We start from the raw sequence: 26616 nt of genomic DNA, 5'->3' as shown, positions 1-26616 counted from the left end.
AGAAGGCACGATGTTGGCGAGGTTCTAAGATGGCCGCGGAGCCGCCGTTTCCTGCCCGGTAAGTTGGGCTTCGCGAGGCGCGACTTGGCGGCAGGATTCGCGGCGGCCTGTCGAGCTGTGTTCCGAAGCAGTGAGGGCGGCGCAGGAGTCGGGGCGGCTGGTCCTCGCAGATCTTCCGTGCGGTCGCCGAAGCGGGCTTGGCGTCTGGGTTCGGCCGGGCACCGCTGGGCTCCGGGGGCGTCGTGAGGTAGCTGTCCGGTCCCGGGCGAGCGAGGAGCGCGGAAGCGGACTCCGTGCACTCGCCGTGTCCACACAGCAACTGCGGCAAACCAGGTTGAGGCTCGCGGCTCGCCGCCCCGCCGGCGTCCGGATGCGAATTCTGACGCGGCTGGAGAGCTGACGGTGGTGTGACCTCCCACCGGGTGAGTGCCGCCGAGTTCGGTCCAGTCTGGCAGTGCGGGAAGGGGTGTGCCTTTCAGAGCCACCCTCTCAGTCTTGAACTTTGTCAGTATGTGTACAGTGGCTTGGATTGCATGGTTTAAAATCTTTCCACACAAGGTAGAGAGGGTCCCGGGGAAAAGTGGGTTCTAAGCCTTGACTCTAAACATTGTTTTAATTCAAACTCACCCATCCTTAAGAATAAAAAACAAAAATAGTTTGTTTGGAGTACATCTGAACTCAGGCCCCTGATTCCCCTCGGGTTTTCTGTGTCGTTTTAAGAAAAAGGGACATATTTTCTAACAATAAATAAGACATTTACATTAATGTTGATAATCTTAAGCCTAAAAGTGTGTCAGTTAACTAGTTACAAAGTTCAGGAACTACTTATTATGATCTTATAGGTTAGAGGATGGTGGTTATAATTATTTTACAAATAGGATTAAATTTAGATGTTTGTGATTATTTAAAATCGAATACATAAGACAGCCACTTGATGGAAATGCAGTTTAAATTCTGGCATAGTAGAGACAAAAAAATTGTTGGATGCGCAGATTTTATCCTTTGGGTGTTGCTTGTAAGCAGTTTCGTGGTCTAGAAATACATTTCTCAAATCTCTAAATGTGACTCTCAGTGTGTTACTTAGTATAATATCTTCCCTGGTTTTTCATATGCAAAAAGTGCCAATCATATAATTAATTACAGCCTAGATTTAGCCTGTCTCCCAAATCTTTGTCTCCAAGAATTCGCCACCAACTTTGCTCTCCAAGAGTTCATAATTTAAAGCTGTCAGGCATAAGTGGATCACAGTGATTTTGGCCAGTTGTAGAAAGGGTTGCTGTTAATTTCTGATGAGTGTTGTGACGAGGATTAGTGCTGCCTCTTGGTTTGTGTGCCCTGTGAGACAGGTCTGCCTTGGTTTCTCCTGCTGCTTGTCTGTCTTTTGTTGTAACTTGGTTTCCTGCCCCTTTTCAGAGGCCCCTGTGCAGAGCCTCTGAAAAGTGGTCATCTTGTGAGGTAGAGGAGAGAAATATGCGTTTATATTGACCAAAGAGTAAGGCAGCTCTGGTCAATCAGAACACTGAGACCATTAAGATCATAGACATTTTAGAGGTGTGTATGAGACATCTCAACTGGTATCTGACCATACCTTCATTTTAGAGCTTAGCAAGAATGGAGACCCAGGCAAATACAATGGCCTGCTCAGGATGGAAGTCATATGACTTTCAAGACTGTTTTTACCTCTATAACTACTCACCTACAGACCTGACACAAACTAGAACTTTTATAATTTTTTTTTATCTCTATGGTTTCTGTATCTCAAAAGATGGTATTTGCTAAATCCCTTTTAATTTTTTTTCTTTTATAGAGAATGAGATGTATAGTCAACATCTCTGGTAACAGGTAAAGAATATGCTTTATTGGATTTAGGTTTTCTTACCTAAAGGTAGATGATACTGTGCTACAAGGGGGAAAGTAAAATACTGGATTTTTTTAAAAATACTGACAATTAGCTTAGTTACTTTCAGTACTTTTATTATAAGACTTCTTAAGAATACATAGATTACCAGGTGCTGAACCACTTTGTTTTAAATGCATTGTTTACTGCCAAAGTCTGCTCAGTAATGGCTATGGTTGTTTTTTGAGGGTGAAAGAAAGCCCTCTTTTTAGACTTAGAAATTCAGTTCATAGCAAATGATGTATGCCCAGAACTAGAAGATATGTCTCATATTGTACACAAAATAGTTTGTACATGGAATAAATCCTAACGGCAGTGGTGAAGTGTAGGGAATAAAGAAGTGATATTTCAAACTTTAGCAAAAAAGGAGGAATGTGGCTCATTTACATCTTCCTTGAGGATATGATTAAATTAAATATTGCGTTACAGGCTAAAAACTGAAAGCTTACAAGTTAATTCATTTTCTGTGCTATGGGCCTGGCTATAATCTACATAGAATTGAGTTTCTGTTTGTCTGGTATTCCACATCTTTTTAGAATGGCTGAGTGAATATTCTCAGAAACTAATCTAGGATTTTTAAAGACATATAACCTGAAAGGAATAAAAGACACTTCAAAGAATTAATCGCCCTTCAGAGAATCTCAAACAGGAGTAACAGGAGGCCAGATATGACGCCAATTGGAAAATGTATGAATGACATGTATATGCAGAAAGACAGTATCTTCAAACAGGAGCCCAAGGCGGAAAGCACTAGCCATCCTCTCCATACTGGCTCGTTTACAGTGGAGCTGCTGCTTACCTGGGCAGCTCTGTTAGGCAGGCTCATTACCAGCACTTACCTGTGTTTATCAGCAGAAACCTTAATCTCCCTTACATCTCTTTTTGTTTTCTTTTTGTTTTGTGCCACCCTCTCCCTCAGTATCACGGGAAACTGATATGTGACTAAAGATTTTAATGGACTGAGTTAAAAAACAAACAAACCTTATTTGAGTTTTGTAGTATGATTTGGAGGATCTTTTAACTTTTCTTCTTCAGGTCCATTTAAGAAACTGTCAAGCCAGGAAAATACCATATCAGCATATTAAATGCCATATAAACAGTCTGGTTCCCAGACTCTTGGAGAGTATCTAGCATGCAGTGAACTGCCATGGGCAGTTCTTCTATAGTAGGCTCCAGGTATGCTTAAAAAAATGCCTGAATATCCTCAACTAGATAATGCACCTAAAGATGTTGCAGATGCTTTACTACTCTGTTCTCCTTGCTGGCATATTTTACAGTGTATCTCATGACTTCCTTTATCTTGTCTTTTAAAACCTACAGACCAAGCTTAGGAGGAGATGCAGGTTTTATAAGTCAAAACACATATAATTTGGGGTCTCTTCTTTGAGCTGAACCTAAATTCTGGACAGAAAATTATACACAGTAGTTTAGAGAAAACCTTTATAAATGAGAAACATTAATATTTGAGTTTCATTAATTTTCTGGTTTTCTGCCTCTTGTTTTATTGCTCTATTCAGAAGGCCAAGTACAGGGTTATTTAGAAAAGCTTCATGTCAGACTGGAGATCAGGGAGGAACATGATTTGTATCAGTTGACAAATGAAACACTACAAATATTAGAAACTTCAGAGATATCTTATGGGTTCTTCTTCCATATTAGGAGTGATAAAAATGCATTCATGGCCACAGAAATAATAGCAAGAACCACTGAACATTTGTCATTTTTTTTTCTTTTTCTTTTTGATGCACAGTTCAAATTTATTTATTTATTTATTTTTAAATTTTAACACTAAATGTTGAGCCCCTAAAACCTCCTGAATGCTGTGGACTGTTGTATCTCATTTAATCCTCAGACTAACCAGTGTAATTGTCCTGTGCCACAGAATTGTCCTGTGCCACAGTTTCTGTGCCAAGAAACTGAGGATCAGGGTTGTTAAGTAATTTCCTCCTTCCTCTAGAGGAACTAGAGTCAGGCGTCCAGTTGGGTCTTCTTAAAAAGCAAGAGAATGTTTCAGAAAATCAAATACTGATAAACATATCCTAAAACACAAAAATACTGCTTCTTTAAATCTGAGAAGGTCCTTAAAAGAAATATGTAATTCAGAGTAATGCAGAGATCCTGATACCTGTGACCTGCAGAGAATGAGGAGACTCAGCAAGATAGCTTTCTGTTCTTCACTGATGATGAACATGAGAAATGCAACTGATATGGGCTCAGTTGTAGGAAAAAAAATAGGCTGTAGTATGGAGATCAAATGAAACTTTGATAATCTTTGCACATGATTACATGAATTTTAAAGGTCATTTTCATGAAATTAAATGATTATACCATTGGGCAATACAGATAAATGCCAAATACTATGTTGAACTTATTTCCCAAATACATACTATTGTTACTCAAGAAAGCTGTATGCTTATTAAAATTTTAGATTTATATTTCATTTAGTTAATTTTACCAAACAGTATAAAATTTAAAACGAGGATATATTTTTTTAACCTCTACACTTTTTAAAATTTATTTATCAATTATATTTTTTTTACATTTATATATGTATATGGGTATGGGTGTCCATGCCATAGCACATAGATAGAGGTCAAAGGACATCTTGCAGGAGTTGTTTCTCACCTACCATGTGCGGTGGAACTCAGGTCATCAGGGTTGGTGACAAGTGACTTTATTTGCTGAGCCATCTTGTTGGCACATACTGCCATCTTTTAAAATACAGATGTACAACTTAGTTTTTTGTTTTCCTGCTTCTTATACAATATGCCTTTTGAAAGTTATATATGCTCCAGTGTAGAAGACACATCCACCTTTATTTTGTTCTTTTATGGGCACAGTGAGAAGCATGGTATTTTAAGCCTTAAATTAGTTGTGATGTTTCATGTGTATAATTGCAGCATTTAGGAGGCTGAAGCAGGAGGGTCTTCAGGAATTCTTGGACAGCCTGGCCTCTTAGAGTAAGGCTCTGTCTTAGTAAAAGAACAAAACAAAATAAAAATTTAAAAATACATTGTTTTATGTTACTACTGACATTCTTGAGCCACGAATGCTTTACTGAGTTTCGTTTAGGCAGAATAGTCCGTACTTAAGAAAATTAGGGTTCTGTTTTATCCATTTTAGATTTTAAAGTTTAAATTGGCTGTCCCTAGGTCATTGGCAGACATTTGGTCTCCTGTAGTATCTGTTAGTGGTTTTAAAATAGTTTCCATGGCTACTATTTGAGTTTGAATTCATCCTTCCATTTCTCCTATTAGAAGAAAAGATGTGGAGTGGGCTGTTACCTCCTGGACTAAATGAAAGTGATGTTGAATCAAATCCTGAGGATGAAATCAAACTAGAGAACCCAGAACCTTCAGAACTTAATTTACAGGAAGATGGAAAGACTGGCAGCAGTACGAAGCCAGCAGTGTCAGACTTCCCGACAGGCCAGCCAGAGACGGAGACAGAGGCTGATGCAGATGCATATGAGAAGTGTCCTTCTGGGATTCCCTTAAACATGTGGAATGTAGGTTTCCATCTGTGTGATTAGGAAAGTATGCATGTGTACATGTGTTCTCTGTGCTGTAGGCAAAGTATGTTGGGATACAACAGACAGTAGAGGGGCCTCAGAACAGATTCTACTGTTGGATACTAGTTGGAGTCTAGTTTTATTTTACATAAGTAGAAGTAGTAAAACCTTCATAGGATTATCTACTTCATAGGATTATCTACCTAACATGATAAATGAATTTATTTCTTTATTTCTTCCTTTAATTGTATGAGTTATTGAGCTTCATTCTCCACTATCAAACAGCTTATATCAAAACCAGTGAATGCCCCAATTCAGCTGAGAGTTTGAGGACTAAAGTATCTCAAGAACAGAGTTCCTTAGTTGGTGGCTTTAGAAATGGCAGAGCATAAGGATTTTTATTTAACACGTCTGTTCATTTTTAAACTGTATGTTTATCTTCAGTGCACACACACACATCTTTTCTCTTTCTACATAGAAATTTCAAGAATTGCATAAAAAAAATTCCGAACAGAAAAATTCAATGCCAAGATTCAGACAGAAAAAAAGAAAACGCTCCAAAAAAGGTGTTTATTTTTAAATTTAGATTGTTGGTTGTGCTAACTCTAAGTTGATTAATTGAATTAATTTCTTAAAACATGATTTTGAAGTAATAGCTGCATAATTAAGTATTGACACTCTAAATTCCTTTTAGGCAAATTGAAGAATGAAAAGGAATCTCACAGGTAGGTAGATTTTAAAGTAATCACTACTCAGCAGTGTTGTGGAATTTTCTTGATTGCTGCACTACCTACCTTTGGTAGTGATCAGACATGAGAAGTAGTCATTGAAGTGTAATTATTGCAACCAGTTAAAAATAGACAAAGTAAAAAGAGCCATAATTTATGTACATAGAGTTAATTTATCTTGCAGTGAGCAGTCCTCAAGTGAGACCCAGTGGGAAGAGCTTACTCAGTATTTTGGAGCCAATGATAGATTTGAACCCCCTGTTAAACAGAAAAAAGTTGAGAAGGTAAGAACCTTTTATATTTATTATATTTTTCCACCTTAGCTAACAGGACATATTTTTGAGTAGCTATGCCTAAAATACTAGTTCATTAATTCATATAATTAGAAACTTAAAATGTCCTGTTGTGTACCTAAACAAGTAGCTATCTAGTTTAAAACTGTTCAAAGGTATAAGCTGTAAAAATATTATTGTGAGAGCCTCACTCCCTTTGCCTTGGGTAGTAAAAGAAAGCTATTGTAAGAAGCCATCTCACTGAAATGGTGGAGGGTGGTGAAAGACTTTACCTAATGACTGACCTGAGGCTACTCAAGCATAGATGAGGACTCTAGAGGAAGGGTCACTGTGAGGCCTGTTTGCTTTAGTGAGAAGGGCAGATTGGCTGGACTGAAGTCAGGAGGAGGAGGAAGGTAGCTCAAGACTTAAGATAATCCTGTAGAACTGCCAAACATGGGTGGGACCTCAGAGACGTGGGGAGTAGGCTTTATTTACAGTGCACTTGGACTTTAAGAGAGTGACATGGTCTAACTTATGCTTAAAGATTCCCTGACTGTGGTGGAGAATAGGTAGGTGGTGATATAGTGAAAGTGAATGAGAACAGCAGACTCAGTACAAGAGAACAATCCTGAGTGAGAATGGTGTTGGTGATGATGGAGGAAGTACAAGTGCTTTGCAGTTTTAATGTGAAAGTAGAATTGAAAGTATTTACCTTGCATTATTAGGTTTTTTTCAAGTGATGACACGCACGATAATTCTAGTTAGAAAACTGAGAAAAGTTAGGAGGAGAGAAGATTTAGAGTAGAACCTATTCAGAATTCATTTTGGGGCAGGAGTGTTAATCAGAACACAAGAACAGAGTGACTAACGACTGTAATGAGCTGGGGGCTCAGAGCAGTGTGAGCTTGTGTGTATTTGTAGTTGTTAATCTCTGGAAATGAGGACAGGCCTTGAAGGAACAAAACTCATATTCAAGGCTATGGAGTCAGTATTGGTAGGGTCGAAGCATGAGAATCTGGTGCTCCTAGGGTTAGAAGGACTAAGGGGGCTGTGATAACAACTCTGTTGTTATCTGTTTATCTGTTGTTATGTTTGAAGTTGTATAATCACAGGGCTGGCTAAATACGATTAGTTCTTATTCATGTAGAATTTAGAGTTTGTATGGAGTTACAATAATTCTTCATCTTATCATTTGAAGAACTCCATCTTAGCACCTAGCACTTCTTCTCACATGCATTTCAGTCAAAACAGCAGTTAAAAGTGTGAACTCTATTTTACAGAAATTGCTGTGAGTCTGTTTGATTGTAGTCACAGGTATATCCATTGTGTAAGTTTAGATTCTTCCTGCAGAGTCCTCTGCATAAATGACACCTGGTGAGAAAGGTTATGGGTCTTCTAACCAGGGAAGCTGTTATTGGCCAGGCTTATGCAGGCATGAAAGGAAAGGAAGGATTTAGTGCAGCTGGATGGTATCAGAGCCTCTCGGGAGGTGAGTGTAATCGCATGCCTGCAGTCTGCACTCACTCTTTAGGTTGGGGTCATGGTTTTACATGATGTTTCCTTTTGGGATCCTGCCGAGGTTTCTACTGTGACACCAGCAAAATGAATAAACTTTTAAAAAAGTAAAAGCAAAATGTCCATACTGGAGACGCCACTATAAAAGCTCTGAATACATGTAAGTCCAACAGATAGTTCGGAATCTGGTGAGGACTGTGTAGACACGTGGTGTGGTGTAAACAAATATGGATTTCCAGCCTAGCGTTTATTCTCTGGAGCAGAGGCTGATCTGTTACCAGAAAGTCTTTTTATTTTGTTTTCACTCAACCCTCAAGAATAGTAAAGCAAAACAAAACTTCTTAATCTCATGTCTATCATACCCTTCCTTGGAGTCTTGCCAAGCCAAACTAATGCTCAGACCAGAATGTGTACTGTAACACTGCTGTCACCTGCTTGCCAGACAATGTAGAGAGGCTTGTAATTTTTTTACATATAGTTTTCTTAATATTCAATGCTGTATTAAAGTGTTCTTTGTATTAAATACAGATGTAATATATATCAATAATTATGTAATTAAAGCATGATTATTTCAGATTTACATGGGAATTTCTGAAGAGTAAATTGTACTCATTCATTTTACTATAAATGTCTCAAGTATTTTGTAGTTGACTCAGTTTTATTAATTAGCATCATTGTTGAAGTAGTCCTGGGTATATCAAATGGACACTGGGCATGAAAACTATAGGTACTTTTATCATTTTTTTTTTTTTTTTTAGAATTATTGTCTTTGATGTTTGTTTAAAGTTCATGAGAGGAAAGTGCTGTTACATAGATTAGGTTTTTCAAACTTTTTTTTTGGTGGCAGAATGCTTTTTCCATTTAGACCTTTATGTGGAACTCTAAGACATAGGTTAGATCAAAACCTGACCATCTTGAGTGCATAGGGAGGCAGGTACAGGGGTTTGGGAAAAACTTCATGGAGTAAGAGTCTTAGTGTTTTTTTTATGATTCTGTGATGATTTCATAGGGAGGACCAGTTTTAGCTTCATAAGATAGATGAAGAAGCAGATGGTTAGTATTACTTGGCTTAAAAATAAATAGCAGGTAAGATGTAAGACTTTAAGCTTAAGTCCTTTCCCCAATCTGAGTTTTTCTAAAGTAGGTTTAGTTTTTAACTTAAGTTTTATATGACTTATATATAAAATAACAAAATCATTACATGTGATTTCTTAATATATAACTTGGCTTATATTTATATGTTGTTCCTTCCTCTTCTCTATGGAAATATTATATCATTTTGTTCATAGATATTTAAATTCAGTCATAATTAATCAAATTTCAGAATATAATTTATTTGTATTATGCTTTAGAGATTGGATATATTGTCCAAATAAATATTTAGGAGTTAGATTTATGTAAAAACACATTGTGATGTGGTTGAACTTAAAGAGCTTAAGTCACATATTGAAAGGAATCCTTCATATGCACATGTGGAGTGAGTCCCTAAGCCTAGTGCTCCTGAAATCCTACATACACATTTGCTGTTATGCATTTTTGACATCTGTAGGACAGCTTTATTGATTACAGGTCATTTGCTGTCTTATACACATAATGCCTTTAGGTAAAATTTCCACTTGTAGCTAAATTGTCATTCCTAAGCATACCTGTTCTCTGATGTTTTATCCTAATTCTTATTCAAGTAAAAAATGTCGAGAGTACAGTACGGCACTGCAGTAGCCTACAGTTCCAGCTTCGCTTCTGGTATGGAAGATTCTGTGTAAGTCAGGACTACTTTGGGGTCTTCCTGAAAGTTCAAAAAGCTTGGAATCTTAAATCCTGTTTGATGAAATAACTTACTAACCTAGAGTTGAATTCTTGAGCCTAGATTCTAAGCCCCTGAAGTCTGTAACCTCACTGGAAAGTCATCTTGATATCAGAGATAAGAGCAATATTTAATACTTGTTGGGTGGTTGCTTTATTTCAACAGTTGGTTAAATAGTTTAGAGAGCATGGCTTTATATTGATTTCAATGAGAGAACTACAGCCATAGATGTTTAGAGACTCACTCCAGATTGCTAAGTTCCTGAGTGCAAGATTTACTTCATTTGACTTTCTCAGCAGCATTCAAGGCTAAGTGCTGTGAACTTACGGTCTTAATGGTGATGGGCATGTATAGTAAAGGAATTTTGAATGTATTTGAAATGCTCATTCTTAATAGATACAAAATAGAATTAAGAAAATTTCAGAGCCCAAAGAAGCTATTCTGTTTTACTTTTAGTAAAATATGAGCATAAGTCAGGCACCATACATACATTATGCCTATAAACTCAGTACTCTGACGCATGAGTAGTGCAATAACTTTCTAGCCAACCTGTGTTCCAGGATATTTGATGACACTGTGAACCCTGAGATGGTGCTATTTACTGAAAAAACAAAACAAAACAAAACAAAAAGAACTGTTTCTCGTTGTTAATCTCTTTTTCTGGAATACATACATACCCTTAGTACTCACCTTTTCAAACAAGGGAGGTTTGAAAGCTTGAAAATATGTGAAAGTGTCTAATTGAGTGGCAGACAGTGTGACAAATTAGAGAAGGAGTTGACAGAATGTATATGCCCAACTCTCACGAGAAGAGAGGAAAGAGAAGCTACTTGAGCAATGCAAAGAGGAATAAGAGGCTGTTTTATTGAAACAGATGTATAGAGACAGGTTGAGAAGAGAGAACACAGGTGGGGACAGAACAAGCCAGAGAATGAGAATGATCCAAAAGATGAGACCATATTGCCACGGTTAGAGATCTAGCAGAGCAAAAGCCAGAAGCCAAGAGAGAAGCCAGTTTGAATCAGCCAGTGTAGAAGGAGTTTTGAGCCAGAACAACTGAGTTGACCAGCCAGCCAGAGCTTAGAAAGAACTAGGAACGAGTGAACTTATTCAGCAATACATCTCAGAGGCTGAAAACATTCTAGGCTTAGATAAATGGAGGCTAGAAGCTTCCAGGAGTAGGCCTAGGTTAGCAGATGGAGGCAGTAAGCCTCTGAGATGACAATTACTTACTACAGGAGGATAAAAGATACTTTTATTTTTACAAACCTGGGGTACAGTGTAAGACCCTGTCTGAAAACAAAACTGGGAGATGGGGGGGGGGAGAGAAAGGGAGGAAGGGAGGGGGAAAGGGAGAGAGAGAGATAGATTGTAGGGAGAAAATTGTAAGAAGGAAAAAATACAAGAATCAGTTACATCTTTTAAAAAGAACTGTTATTAGAGACAAAGTTGAAATTGTAATAGAAACTAAGGATTTTATTTCTAGAAATAAATTTTGTTCATCTGAGCCAATAATCTTACTGCCTTTGGGAATCTGAAGCTTAAGAGTAAGCACACATAACTGTGAGCACATTTCTTTTGAACGCTTAGGGGAATGGGGACTGGTTCAGCCGGGTTCAGTAAGGTAGACTGGTAATTTTAAATGATTCCTTTATTTGATTTTGAGACAAGCCCAGATTGGCCTTATACTTTATTAGGTAGCCAAGGAGGATCTCAAACAACTTCTTTTGTTTATTTGTTGTTTGTTTTAGATAAGATCTTCTTACTAGCTCTCTTGATGTTCAGGAACTCACTGTGGAGACCAGGCTGGCCTTGAACTCTGCCTCCCATTGTTGGGATTAAAGGAATGTACCTTCAAAAACCTTGAACTTCTCTTATATCCACCAAATGCTTGGATTACAAATGTGTGTCACTGTTAAACTAGATTAAATGCAGTGCTAGGGATCAAACCCAGGGTTTTATTTATTCTAGGCATTACTACTAAGAGATGTTCCCCAGCCTGATTTTACTTTGAAGTAAAACTTCATCTTTATTTAAGCTCAACTGTTTATAAGATTTCTATGATAGAGTTTTTCCTTCCCTTTGTGACAGTCATGGCTAAGCTAGAGCTCTATGTACCAGAGGAACATCAACAAGTTGATTCAATAGAATGGTTCAGTATGTGGACTTATGCAGGTCTTGGGATCTATGGGCTACTCTGGAAGGCAAGAAGCCTAGGTAACTGAAAGGGAGCACAGGTACTGTGTATAAATGTGACAGTCTCAAGGGGGTTAGCAGACAGATTACTAAGGTGGGAGAGTGGAACTAGTCTGGGTGATTGGGTAAACAATGAATTGAGGTTTTCAGCTACCTCAGACTTGTGGTAGAAGAAAATTAAATTTGATATTAATGTTTATTTTATCTGTCTCAGAGGCATTTGAGGAAATCTCTATTCTGCAAAGGGAGTAAATGCTATTGTATTAGCATTTTGTAAATAAATAACTTCATTTACATAATAGATTAATTATGAAGTTCTAAATGGAGACTATAAATTTCTAATTGTACTATTCTGAGAGCTAAAGGTAAAGATAACCTTGAACCCTGAAGAGACACAGGGGTCAGAAAAAGTGTCAGATCCTCTGGAACTTGAGTTCCAGGCAGTTGTAAGCCACCTGACTTTGGTGTTGGGATCTGAACTTGGGTTCACTGGAAGTGTTTCGAATGTTCTTAACTGCTGAGCCATGGGTTCAGTCCCAAGAAATAGTTTTTATTTGTTGCAGATAAATTTGTATGATAAGCATGCCAGTATGTGATCCCTGTTTGATTGTAAGAGAGCATTATCATCTCTGTTATTGTCATGGAATTCTTTTCAGGGCTGCAGTATAGGCTGGTTCTTCTGTTAATGCAGACATTAACAGAATTCCTGCGCTGCAGCTTGAGTGTACTAGTACTGACTGAGTGACTGCCTCCTGTGTGGAAGGATCTGGATGCCATTTGGGGATACTTTAAGCTAGTTACTGTACATAGAGTTTGCCTTTATTGGACATACAACCCAAGAAAGGAAAACGTGTGTCAGAGAAACGCATCTAAAGGGACAGATACAAAGTTTAGTGATGCAGTCAGGAGAGCAGTATTGGTGTGGGACATAAGGAAAGGTGGCAAGGTCAGTAAGTAGGGAAGCATTCAGGGTAATATCTGATAGGAGCCTGAAAAAATTGGAAGTATTTTTTTAAAGGGAAGTATGTCAGTGGTGCTGGTAACACTAATAAGATGGCACATGTGGCCAGAGATTAGGAAGTATTAGCACTGTTACAGATGAGGCTGAGAAAGAGGTATCTAGATAAACCTGTTAGCCAGGTAGTTGATCTGCATTCTGGTACAAGTTGATTCTGCATTAGCTTAGTTTTGCATCAATTCAAATAAAGTTTGTGAGAGCTGGTGCACAGACCTCACTTGGAGTGGCATAGGCCTCAAGTACACCGTCAGAGCTTCCAGAGAATGAAAGGTATTTGTAAAGAGTCTGCCTAGTATTTGCACCAGCCTGAGAAGAATTCTGCAGACATACAAGACAAGGAAATTTCTGGAGATTGTATAAGAGTAGAAACCAGGCATTAGAATCATGTGGCCTGAGTCAGAGATAACAAAAGGCAGTTTAATGAAAGTCTCCAGCTACTGTGGGAAACTAGTTGACCACTCCAGTCTTTGGATGGGTTGTGATAAAGATGTCAGGTGAAGTACTCACTGGCCTCTGCTTCTAGTCTTCTTAGATAGGTTCTGCTGCAGTTACTAAAGTCTTCATCTCAGCAACGGTAGAGGAGCAAAGCCTCCCTCTCCTGACAGCTATAGTCAGTGTTCACTGCTGGAAGAGCTTTCCTCAGCACTTTTGCTGTCAACGTTAGGAGGAGGAAGTTTGTATGAGGTCCAAGATTCACTGTGTTGAAATGAAGGAAAAGAAGGCAACTGTTAAGATAAAATTGTTTTCTAAGAAGCATATATTAGATCACTTAAAACTTTTGTGTTTTGTAGTAACTATTCACAGCTAGACCTTGTTTATATCTGTGTGTCTTTTGATAAGTGTGTAATGAGCCCTACCTAGTTTGGTAATTCTGTGACGTTAAAATTTTTGATTTCTTGAAGTGTTTTTAGTAAAATAAAATATTTCCATAGGAGAATAAAATAATTATTTGTTGCTTTCCTCTCTGTATAGTAGTCAGCATAGCAGACTTGATTTAAGATGGTGAAAGGCTATGGAGTGAAGTGTTGAGCTGCAGGAATGGGCTGTGGTTAAGAATTCAGACTGTAAACCTGGATGTGGGTGGCTTTACACCGTACAGACTGATGTCAGCCAAGTCGAGTAATTTATGGCTATTTTCACCTTCTTGCAAACAAACTAACATTTCCTGGAGCTGTAAGGATGCAAGTAACAGCTTTTGTAGAATAAGCCTAGGTTCTATCATCTGGTGAACACTCCATAATGTTGATCAGTTGCTGTCATTAACATTATTGTTACTAGGGAATAGCAATCTCTGGTTCCACCTCCCTCCACCCCCAATCTGAATTTGCATCTCCTTTTTACTGTTAGGTTGAGAAATTTGGTGACCTTGAGTAGTCACTGAATATTTCAGAAATATCCATAAATGGAAATTGATGCAAACATGTGTAAGGTTATTGAAGGGGCTAAATGGAAGTGGCATTTACTATAGTCCTGTGACAGCCTTGGTTAGCAAGGGGTTGATTTTCTTTCCTGTTCATGATTTGTGTTTTGTTTTTCTTTGTAGTCAGGCCTTGAGAAGAGGATTGACCAGGCTGTGGAGGAGTGGGATGTTGAGAAGGCTGAGGAGCTCAGCAACCAGCTAGCTACTCGAGAGGTAAGTCATACTCAGTCCCGCTGAGTCTGATATATTTTATTTTTAAAAATGCTGTGTTTTGAATCAGTGGGTGTGGCTCTTGTTTGATTCAGTAGATTTCATCACTGTTTTGGAAGGGAAAAATGAACTTGAAGATGTGTTAAATTGTGCTACAAGTTCAGCAGGACTCCCTGATAGCTATTGATTATCTGTGGCTTCTTCAGTGTAAGATCCCTACATGTCAGTCTGTGCTTTCTTATCTTTGTATGTTAATCTTTGCTTTCACTCAACAAACATGTGTTGGTAGTGTGGTACTTGGAACTCATCCATAGGTATGCTGTTAGTAGTGGCTTGGTTTCTTAAAAGTATAGTTAACTCCTAAGATAACAGATTGTATCAATTAGTGAATGTCCCCTGCAGAATTTGACAGGGTGGCCATGGACATATGAGGGAATGGTGGCGAGGAACAGTGCTTATGGACTTGGACAGGACTTAAGGTGTTAGATCTCTACCATAGCTTCAAAGATTCAGACTGAGGAGGACATCAGGATGGGACTAGGGAAGAGTGGGATCCAGTGAGGTTGAAAGCACATAGGGCACTCATAGCCAATCAGCAGGTTGTGACCTTACCAAGTTACAGGTTTAGAAGCTGGTGGCAGCTTCCTGTGGGTTGGGAATGAAACTTTTGAGGGAGCTGGTGCTTAACTGTATCTCTACAGAGGAAGTATCTCACCCTGTGCCACTTGTTGAACAGGTGTCTCTTGAGTGGCTTGAAAGATTACAGGGTTGTTTGATGTTGGTTCTGAATTCTGATCTGGGGCTATTGGACTGTTCTGGTAAAGCTCAAGACACAATCTAAGAAAACCAGCAGGACTCTGGTGTGTGGTTGCTTGCTGGTTTTCAGAAATGCTGTGTGCTTGTTTTCATTGCACTCTTCAGGGTTACAGGATGCAAACTAGTATTCTCTTTTCATCCATTATTCTTTTAAAGACCCAAGAGTTATGTACTATGTGCTCTTTTCCAACTACAGAGTGCCATAGCAGACTCCTTCCTTCATTCAGTTGTCTCTGACTTTTTGTCTTGGTTAAGGAAGAAAAGACAAGGCAAAGCATAGTTTATTAGTCCTTCTGCTTGAAACCAGGAAAATTTTGAGAGAAGTATCTGTTTCATTGCAGGTTCTGAGTTCTTTTTAGCAGAGTTTTATTTGCTATTAAGGATGTTGTGCAATTTGAGGCCATGGAAATCACTCAGTGGGTAAAACTGCTTACTCTACAAGCATGCACCCTGAGCTTGATCACAGGACTTCATGTGAAGGTGGGAGGAGATCAACTTTACAGAGTTATCTTCTGATCTTCATACACAGTGAATGATCCCAAACTCATACCATACACACCCATATAAAAACATTAATCAGAAAAAGTGCCAACAAGTTGTTCAAGTTGTTCAGTCAAAGACCTGAGTTAAATAGATCTCTGGCACCAGCAAGGTAGATGAGAAGAACTGACCTAGATGTGTACATACTTACACACACACACACACACACTAAATAAATAAATAAATAAAATAAAAATTGAACTTTTTAAAGAAGAAAGTAGTAAAATTTACAAAAAAAGTTGTTCTTTACTCCATATGCTTTAAATTTGAATTTATTCCATTAATTTGCATACTAGCAAAGGTATATCCTGTTCTCTATCATTGTTCTTTGTTGCTGTGTTCCTTTAATTTAGAATAGCTGCTCCTCCTTATTTTTCAAGACTTTTTTTTTGAGGAGAGGCCAGTTAGTACACACTCCTCAGTTTTGTTTTGTCTAGTATTTCCTCATGAGGAGTCACAGCAGTACCATGAGTCCTTCTCAGACTCTCCAGAGGCACATGCCATCTCTGTGCCACTTTTTGATGGTTTGACTTTGATGAGAGTGATAGCTCTGAGATTTTCCCCTTTGTGATTAATAAGTACTGTATGGAGACACAGTTTGAGGCTACAGCACTCCCATGTTATACTTTAATCTATTTCAGCATCTGTTGCTGGTCCTTTTATTGTGCTTTTTAATTGTAAGTTATTATTGTGATTACCAAATGACTTTAGATCTTTAAAGCAATGATTGACTTTACTTTAAAAAAAAAAGATTTATTTTAGTTCTAATCATCTGTGTGTGTGTTCCTTTGCTCACGAAAACATAAGTGAATGTAGATGCCCAAGTTGGCCAGGAGAGGTTTCAGATCTCCTGGAGCTGGAGTTATAAGAGTTGTAAGCTGCCTGGTGTGGGTGCTGGGACCTGAATCTAGTCTTCTCCATGAGTAGCAAGTGCTCTTAACTTTGAGCCATATCTCCAGCCTCTCTTCACAGTACTTTTATTACATGGCAAACCAAGATTAATAGTTAGCTTAAGTGTGAGATATTATAGATTCGTTTTCTGAATCCATATCAAGTCTCATGAATATGGGCAGTTTTCTAAATGGTGTGCTGGGTTGGGAAGGAGTTGCATGTAATACTGTGTACCAGCCTTGTGTTAATAATTCCACCTTGGCCCTGGTGAGCTTCCTTGTTATGTATGTGTTCAACTACCTGAAAAAAGCATTCAGAGCTGTCCCTCTAGGGTTTTAGAAAAGGGGATTTTCTTTGAGGACACTGGGATTGTAGTTTGGTGTCTTCTCACTTTGCTGTTTTAGAAGTTGAAAATTTATAATGCTGACTAGGCATTTTATTTCAAGATTGACCTTTCCTGTCATACTGTATTGCAAATGAGATTGCTTTAGAAAAACTGTTTCAGCAGATATGAAGATAACATTTTTCTCAATTGTTCTTTTACTTTGATACATATGTAAAGCTTTGTTCTGGTATTGTGTTTAATAAATTCTGGTCAAAAGGAAAAAGAGTAATTTATACCTTGGATAACTGAAAGGACAGGTGGGTCTTGATTGCTATTGTGACACAGATTCAGAAAGATGCCAGTGCTGTGCCCACTTTTGGAGCACCCTTCAGGAATGACCAGTCAAGAAAAGCTTTGGCAGGAATATTGCCATCTTTAGATTTCTCATATTCATCCCTTAGTCCAGTCACTGTGATGATGAGATGGCATTTTAGAGAAGTATGAGTTTGGGGCAGAAACCTTCCATGAATAGAGTGTATGTATGCATGGTAGGTGTCCTTTTGAAATTCAGATAGATTGGTTTTTAATAACAGCACGGTTTGCTTTTCTCAAGAAGCAGTGACTGGGGCCTGGTGATAAAGCCTTTGCTCAGAGGCACAGACCCCAGAGTTCTCAAAGCCCTTTCCAGCCATAGGTGAAGCTCATTTTGATGTTTAACATTTAAAAGCCTTTGAAGCGAGTAGGGCAGCATCAATTTTGAGAAAAATGAAATTAAAAGTAGAACCGTGTCTGTGAATAGACCTTGAAAACATCCCTCAAGAGAGTATGTCAAAATTAGGCTGTTGGTGCGCTCTCATTGTGACACAGCAAAGCACATAATTTCCTAGAAATGTGTCCCTCACATTTGTGATGACTGAGTTTGTGTGGAATCTGGTTTGGGGGGAAGAGGGTGACTTCAGTTGTCTTGTGTCCAAGCCTAAGCTGGGCTGTCATTTCAGGGTTTGCTATGTAGCTGCAGATGCTCTGAGAATGTCCCTCCTACCCTCTGCCCATTTCATATTTGTGTTACACTGATGAAGTTGTTACAACTTGGGGAAAAACGTTTCTTTAAACTCTTTTTGGGGCATGACTGAACTGACTCTGACTTGGCAGGACATTCTGTTCATTGACTGTGATCCTTGAAAAGAATGTCTTCCACCTTTTACCTTCTGCTGTCACCTGACGTTCTCATCCCAAGGCACACTTCAGTCATAGAGACCTGTAGAAGCAAGTTCAGTGCTAAAGCCTGAATGTTGATTGGAGTATTACATATTGTAAAAAGGACATTTTTCTAAGTATCTGTTAGCTTGTGGAGATAAAAACCAACTTCACTTGGTAGCAAAGCAATGTTCCTACCTTCAGATGAGTCACTGCTCCTTTAACTAAATAAGTTCCTCAGATATTCTTCAGTCTATCTGTCCAGTGTCCAAATGGACAAAATGGGCCTGCTCCTATTTTCATAAATACTCTTTTGGGAGGAAATATCTTGAAACTAAGATTCTGAGATAAAACTGTTTATATACAGTGCTGAACAATATATTCCAATTAGCCATTATAAAAATATATTGCTAGAACATCCAGCCCTGCTAAAGAAGGTCAGATTCTTTCTTTAGTTATGAATATTGTGATTTCTAGCATCTGAAGAGTGGGTAAAAACAGTAAAAATACAGTATGGATTTTATGTGTGTGCGTGCATACACACACACAAGTAAATGCATCTTTATTCCAACGAATATTTTACATTTATGGAAAGATATTGTTGCAGTTAGCCAGAGGTCTATTTGACAAATGCTGTCAACCATGAGTTTTCTCTAAAAGCAGGTGGTAGGTTTTACTTACAGTCATTTTGTGTGGGTATCTGCAGATTCTGGCAAAATATATTTTGTGTTTTAAATACTGTTACGCCTTCTAGTCCTGACTTTTTCTTGATTGACTTCTCTTAACACCATTTTCTTTTTGGTATATTTCACTGGTAGATTGGCAGTAGGAAAGAGGTTAGGGCACTGGGGAGAAAAAGCCCTCTCAGGGAATGGGCTTTTGCTGCTAGGCAACTCTACTACCAGCTCCTAGTGGAGGTGGGAGCTCTGTCCTTTGGGCAGTATGTGTCTGCTAAGGATCATCCAGAGCCGACTACTTCGGTCATCTCTCGGTATTTTTCATTCTCAGACATTTCTCCGTGTTATCCTCTTGTCTGCACATAGTCTGGGGTGCTTTAAAATGGTAACCTTAATTTTTTTTTTTAAAGCCTTATTCTCCTGAACTCTAACAAATAAGCCAGTTGTTACATGTAGAGGAACGTATCACAGTGCATGGAATAAGCATTGTCTGGGCCGGTGAGGGAAGGATTGGGTGAATTTCTTTACATTTAGTTTAAAGATGTTTTCCTAGCCATAAAAATCCTGCAGCTTTGAAGACAGAGCTTGTTGGCTTCAGAAGTAAGACTGGTATTTAGCGGAGGGTATCTCTCTGTGTTTTTCAGGTGTGCTCATTCATATCTCATAGCATTGTGGATGCTTTCTTAACCTCTGGGGTCTGGCTGGGTGTTCACCTTGAATGGCATTCCTTATGCGCTGTCTTAATTATGTTTATCTGTGCTTTTAACTAACCTTAAAAAAGATTTCAGATGTTACAAGTCTAATTAAAGAGACAGACAAAGCACAGTTTATACTGTAGATTTTTTTTCTGCAGTTCAATTAATCAGCATGTTTTCTCTTTTAATTAAAACCATTTTAGTAAATTAAAGCCCACAGCAAAACACATATATAATTTGTTTGTAATTAGCTCTTAATTGGTGGTAGTTGAAGCTTAGCACCCTTGGTTTCTTTCTTCATGATTGCCATTTTATTAGCAGCCAGTCATTAATTAATCTTTTTCTAATTAGCTTATAAAACTGTTGATGGCACATTATTGTAAATGTGATTTTAAGTTCAAAGCTTGTTAATAGGCTTTCTTACTTAGAAGAACAGAGATAAAGAAATTGCTGAAAACAGTACTACAGTTCTTTCAAAAAACTGTCTTTCTTATGGGGGCTGTGTAAAACATCTAACAGCTTATGGTTAATTTTTTAATGCCTTTTTCCTCTTTATGAATGGAATAAGTTGCTTGAATATAAATGTCAACATCCAGCAGTAGTTTCAACAGTGTAACATTTTGCCTTTTGTTTAAAATACTGTAATCTACATATAATTTGAAGTTATTAAAACAGACATTATGTAAGCTATTTTACTATTAAATCAAAGTTGAGTATATGGGTCATATCATGCACATATGTATATGTGTATATGTGTATCTATTTTCCTAGTATTTTTTTAATTGGGATTTGTTGGTTATGATTGAAATAAACCAGCAGGAAGTTATAGGGTATTATAAAAGTAAATATTTAGTTGTACATCTAGACACTAATGTGGTATACTAACATAGGCAAACATGTCAGCCTGTGTATGCATACACACTTCAAGGTGACAGTGAAGCAAGATGCAATAATATAAAGAAAAGAACTTGATTGAAAAGTCAGTTGAGTAATGACGTAGGCCATCGCTTGGGCTGTTGTCAGAACTCTGGCATCCCAGGTGTGACCATGGAGAGAAAGACCAATGTGACATAAGCATCTAAAGTTTACTGTGGCAGAGACACCTTAGGATGGGTTTGTGTGAAACCTATTAGCCTTGTTACATCCTTTCTTAAAATACATTGGCATCTTAACTGTTTTTAAAAATCAATTATTGCAAAGTTTTGAAACTTAATTTTAAAACACAGCAGAACTGGCTATTGGAAATGCTTGTTCTTTGCTCTTGAACTTTGTGTGTTATTTCAACTTTGACTGTTTCTTTGCTTGTTTTTCAGAAGGGATTTTATGATGGCATGCGAGAGACACTAGAAAGGGATAGCTGACAAGGAAAAAATTAAAAATTGGATAAAAAGTAAATGAATAATGTCATATTACTAAAAAGATGAGAGGCTAATTTGTGCCGACTTTTTGCTAATTTTGTTCAAGCTTCAAAATGAGGAGCTGTCACCCGTTCTGTGTAGCGCTGATGACAGTGCCAATGATCCATGAAATAAGCTGCCGCTGGCTTTGTTCTGATAAGAATGAACAAATCTGCACAATGTTCGGCTCCCAGAATCTCATTTTCATACTTGCATGCAGGCAAAAAGAAATAAGCTGTTTGCAGGCTTGATTAATCAGACATTGGAGGGTTTTTTGTCTCTTTGATCTCTTTCGTCTCCTAGGTAACTTGCTTGACATTAATGTTGAGCTTGAGTAAAGACAATCAGGAATTGTCGACCAAACTGATATAAAAATTAAAGACCTTAACACTTTAAGTACTCCAGTAATGGTTCCGCTTTACTTCAGAAAACATCTGTTTTCATTTAATTAAAGAACAAAAGAGAATGGCATAAATATTTTTCATAGAGACCTATTATTCTATAAAAAGTTAAAGTATGATAATTGGTATTTTAAAATAAGTGCCTTGAAAGTGTTCGAAAGGGAGAAAAACTTCATGACTCTGTACAAGCTAGTAATTTTGAGATGACTAAAATATTTCATAAAATGGATAAGCAGTTTATAGTTGTGTTAAATTAAGCTGTTGGAATCAGATGCTTCAAATGATTATCAGGAAACTTTATGGCAACATTTGCAAGAAGTACTAACTTTATTTTGAAGTTTTTTTTTCCTAATCTCCACTGTGTTTATAAGGATATGCCATTATATCTATTTTATGACCCAATATGATTTACACACACTGAACCTGTAAAATTGAAAGGAATTAAAAAAATGTCGTGGTGCATTTGCTTGAGGTTGTGCAGACGCCTTCACAAATCTTCCAAGTGGCTGTAAAGATGAATGCCTCAAGGGTCCAGCCAGGGCCCTGCTTTTCCAACCAGCTAAAGCCCTTATCTTAAATCCAAGCAAAGTACCATTAATCTTTTTGAAAGACCTTTTATGGCTTTTAATATATCCCAAATTAGAACATTTTACACCCTTGGTTCCTGAAATATGGTGATAAAAAGCCTTTAGAGCTTAATTTTCCTTACCGCATGCTCTGACCAATTTGCAGTTCTTTGTGATAATGTTTAGACACCTTAATTAAAATGCAGCAAAATATTGGATGTTCTATATGGAAAATGCTGATACTTTGGCTACACATACAAGAAATTCTGTATGCATTTTTTTCATTAAAAACGTCTTCTTACATTGTGTTACTATAGTTATCTGATGACCCCAAACTGGTTTTTATTATTATTATTTTATTTATTATAAAAGCCATTGAGCATGCTTTTGGGGTGTTTACGTTGGCCAGGAAGATGAATTTTTTCTTTTATAGAAGTGAAAGGGTAATTCTAGTCTGCCTATTTTATTTGTTTGTCACAGAGATGTACAGCACAATATTCTTTTATATCCCGAAACTCGTTTGTCATCTTGACTAAAAAAAAATGTTTCTTCTTGATGGGCTCTTCATTAAAGGCCTTATTATCCTTTTGTATTTCTAGATATCCTTGTTTCGTTTTTTTCTCCACAGAGATAAGTAAAACATATTCATTTAAGCATGCAAAGGTCAAAAGTGCGATAGATTTTCACCATCTGTAAAAACCAAAAGCTTTTTTTTCTATAAACACACAGTACATAGAGCAGCCTTGTTTTAATGCTTATTGGTTGAGTGAAGAACATTCCCTTTAGCCTGGCCCTTAGTCTAAAGTGGGTAGAAAACAGCCTTTAGGAGCGTTGTATGAAAGTGCTCCTGGGAACCGGGTTTGGAGCCCACGATGCAGCATGAAGAATTCTTAAAAGGTTGTTCTGTGCCTTTATTGTGCTCTCTGTAACTTTATCACAATGCTGGCAATTCTGTGTTTGGCTTTATTTTTAGCTTTGTAAGAATACTGGGAGCATTTCCATTTGGCTGTGGTCAGGTGTAGAGTCAGTTTATTGGAGCATCTTGACTTATCTGTATTATATCTGGGCAACTCAGACTAGGAACTTCAGTAAGTTAATAGTATAGATCTGTAGCTTGGTTTTACAACAGTTTGGGGAAGAACTTTCACTCATGGCAATGGTGTATAGCAAATATGGTTTCCATCATATTGTTTCTTACCTAAGGTAGTTACTGAATTTAAATATAATTCAGAGTAGCTGAGAGTTAAATAGACCCTTGACCTGGGGGATTTAGTCAACTGTATCACCCATCACTGCTTTATTTGGTTTATTGTATAAGTACCATTGCTAACCGATTGCACCACTGGGGCATCTTTCTTGGTTTGTAATGCAAAGGAGTGAAATTAATAGGGAAATATTATTCAAGAGGTGGGGCAGTAAAGAGATTGTTATCCACATAAATGTTGTCATCTTGCTGTGCATCTTAAACATAGGACACAGCTGCTTTTTGTGACAGAAGAGAACTTCATAGGTCCACTTAGTACTCCTCAGGTGTTCAGTTTTATTCTCATACTTTTCAGTCCCCTTGCATTTAGCTGCAGCTATGTGATTAACACTGAACAGAAACAATGTCTGTGTTACTTTATGAGCCAATACAAGACCCTCTGGTTCTGCCACATTCTGGTACAAGATGTATGAGAGCCCTGCCTGTCCTCAGGGACTTAAGTGAAACAAATAAAAGTTGAGCCATTGCTATATGTGGATTCCCCAGGTACTTAAGTTTTTTTGTGTGTATGACAAGTGCATAGGGTTTCAGCGAAGGGAAAAATGACACCACAGCACCTTCTCTGAGTTCCTTTTCTCCTGAGGTATAGTGATGCCTGCCACTTGACTAGCCTTTAACAGTTTTAAAATTGTGTGTGTGTGTGTGTGTGTGTGTGTGTGTGTGTGTATGCACACATACGTTCTATGGATGGTTCAGGTGTAGAGAGAGAATAGCCTCAAATATTGGTTCAGACTTTCCATCTTGCTTAAGACAGGATCTCTGTGTCATGGTCCCCTACCCTGCCCTTCCCTGCCTTGCAAGCTGTGTGTTTTGCCGTAGAGAAGGTGTTTCTGAGTTTTAGAAATCTGCCAAGATCAGCTGAGAGATGTGTCAAGCATTGCAGATTTCACCTTCCTAAGTTGACATCTTGTACATGAGCTGTTGAGTTCCTACCATCCCTTCCTATGATGCCAAGCAGATCTCAGATTTTGGTAGGCTAACTTGACTGGCTGCTTATGTGTCCTTGTTCTACGAGTCTGCCCGTCTTCTAATATCTGTTTAGTTGAATGAAAGAATAGGAAATCAAAGAAACATCAGAAAGATTGAAAGCCTTTGTTGGTATAGAGCTTTCTTTGTTTTGAGACAGAGTCTAGTTATGTTTCCCTGAGTAGTCCAGTGCTCGCTCTGCAGCTTTGCCTCACTGGATAGTACCCTTTTATTGAGATTCCAGGTGTGTCCTACTGTGCCAACCTGGCTTTATCCCAGTTCTTAATGGGTTTGAGTCACACACACACACACACACACACACAAACATACACACAGATGGACAGTTTACATTAAACTTATGTACTGGTATTGCTGCCTTAGGGATGCTTCCTAGGAATTGCCTTGCAACCTGGCGAGTGCTAGAGAAATGTAGAAGCAAAGACTTACAGGCTGAGCTAGAGAAGACATCTGGGTTGGGGTTCATGTTAAGTGAGTCTTGTAGGGCAGCAGTTAGCAGTCAGGGAAGCCTGAGCAGGACTGCTGCCCAGGAACAGCTGGTTCCTGGAGTCCAGCTTCTCTACTTTCTGATTGCCCCTATATTCTTTTCTCTCTCAGAGAGTTAAAAGCTGTTGCCCATCATGCAGAGTGTACTTATGAAGTAGTAATTAGCTTCCCCATGTTTCATTAATCCCATCTGTGACTGCCAATCAGAGCCTCTGATCAGCGTGAGATAACTGGTGTGACCATACTGAGCTGCTGTAATTCTAGCCCAGAGCAAAGAAAGTTGACGTCTCTGTCAGTCTGTTTTCAGCCTTATCAGGGCAAATTCCTGCTCAGCCTACAGAGTGGCTGAGGGAGCTTGAAGGGTCTCATGACTACTTTAGTGGACCTTGAAGGGTCTGAGTTTGGGAAGGATTTCCGTTCAGGAGATGGGGCAAGTAGGACAGAGGATATTTGGGTAGTGGAGAAAAATCAAGGCCATAGTTTTTTTATGCTTTGTTCAAGGGGCCTAGGTGTAGGATTTCTTATTTTTTGACATGGCTTCTGAACTATGTGCTCCCACTTTTTTGTACTATTACAATTCTTACACTAGCTAGAGTATTTCTTTTCTCATTTTTTTCCCCTTTTTTCTTCCATAATTCTTAGCTCGGTGTAAAAGTTGCCAAAGCAATTGCCTGCCACAAGTTTGTTAAAGCCAAAAAGGAGGCTGAAAATTCACAGGCTGCTCGAAAGAAGAAGAAACTGGCATGGGGGTAAGTTCAGTTAAGACTTGTGTCCTGGGATGGAAGAGCAGGCTCAGCATTTACGAGCACCAGGTTCAGTTCCAAGCACACACGTGATAGCTCACAACTGTGCAGTTCCAGGGAATTTGATGCCCTCTTCTGGGTTCTGTGGGGACTAGACATGTGTATTGTAAACAGATACATGCAGGCAAAATTACCAGGCACATAAAATAATAAGAGTTTTTAAAAGTTGGAAAAAAAGAAAAGAAAAACGATTCTGCTCAACTTGGAAGGAATTGTAGAAAGTCTGCTCATCCATGGAGTCCAGTTTGTAGGTTGCTTACCCAAGGTCTATGTCTCAGTAGTTGTGAGGCTATAAATATGGAGACCTTAACCTCAGCCAGTGCTGTCTGTGAAATTGTGAGTGCTTTGGACACTTACTAAACATGTTACTTTACTAGAGTATTTTATTTTAGAAATAAGTTGAGATTTTTATGCTCTTCATTTTAGGTTTGAAGCAAAGAAGAGATGGGAAACCAAAAGCAACATGGGATATATGTGACCTTGCAGAGTTCTTCAAGACATTTATTTATAGGCTGTCATGCTTCATTTGCTGAAAAGATTTTCCTGCTTAGGTTAAATATGTCAGGAAATTGATAAAGATAGAAAAAGATAAGCATAAAACTTCAGAGCTGATTATAACCTTTTTCGGTCTTTTTTCTCAGAAGTTTTTGAAGGAAAAGAACATTTTTATATTTGTGTAAGAAATTTTAAGCATATATACAAGAAAAAAGGGTAGGATTTTATTTATTTGTATAAACATACAGTTTAAAATCAGTTTTGTGTTTGATCTGTTTGGTCTAGCATAGCCAGTGAGGTCCTTGGACTTCCTTATCTGTTGTTAGCATGACTGCACTTTTTCTAGTATTGTGTTTTTAAGATTGGTTTTGTTTATAATGGATTAGTCATGAATAGAAATTTCAATTGTTACTGAATTTACAAATAACTTTAATTAATGTATAACTGATTCTTTTTTTGGAGGTAAAATTAATATTACTTAGTAACATAGTAAAAGCAGTTGATT

The 26616-nt window shown here is 38.1% G+C and overlaps 1 protein-coding gene across 3 annotated transcripts; it reads left to right on the top strand.

Moving 5' to 3' along the window:
* Window positions 1–26616, top strand: Fam204a (family with sequence similarity 204 member A). 3 transcript variants are annotated; one of them, XM_029548233.1, is made up of 9 exons: window positions 28–422; window positions 1808–1842; window positions 5155–5405; window positions 5887–5974; window positions 6103–6133; window positions 6321–6420; window positions 14488–14577; window positions 25456–25562; window positions 26043–26616. In XM_029548233.1, the coding sequence occupies exons 3-9, from the start codon at window positions 5163–5165 to the stop codon at window positions 26092–26094; spliced, it is 711 nt and encodes a 236-aa protein (XP_029404093.1). In that variant the 5' UTR covers window positions 28–422; window positions 1808–1842; window positions 5155–5162; the 3' UTR covers window positions 26095–26616. The 3 variants fall into 3 exon arrangements, with proteins under 3 accessions (XP_021062960.1, XP_029404093.1, XP_029404083.1); XM_021207301.2 differs by lacking the exon at window positions 1808–1842 and having other exon boundaries at window positions 1–504; XM_029548223.1 differs by lacking the exon at window positions 1808–1842.

The sequence above is a fragment of the Mus pahari genome, chromosome 1, assembly GCF_900095145.1.
Source record: "Mus pahari chromosome 1, PAHARI_EIJ_v1.1, whole genome shotgun sequence".
NCBI lineage: Eukaryota > Metazoa > Chordata > Mammalia > Rodentia > Muridae > Mus > Mus pahari.
Note: the sequence above shows the minus strand (reverse complement) of the source record. Positions and strands in the feature narration are given on the sequence as shown.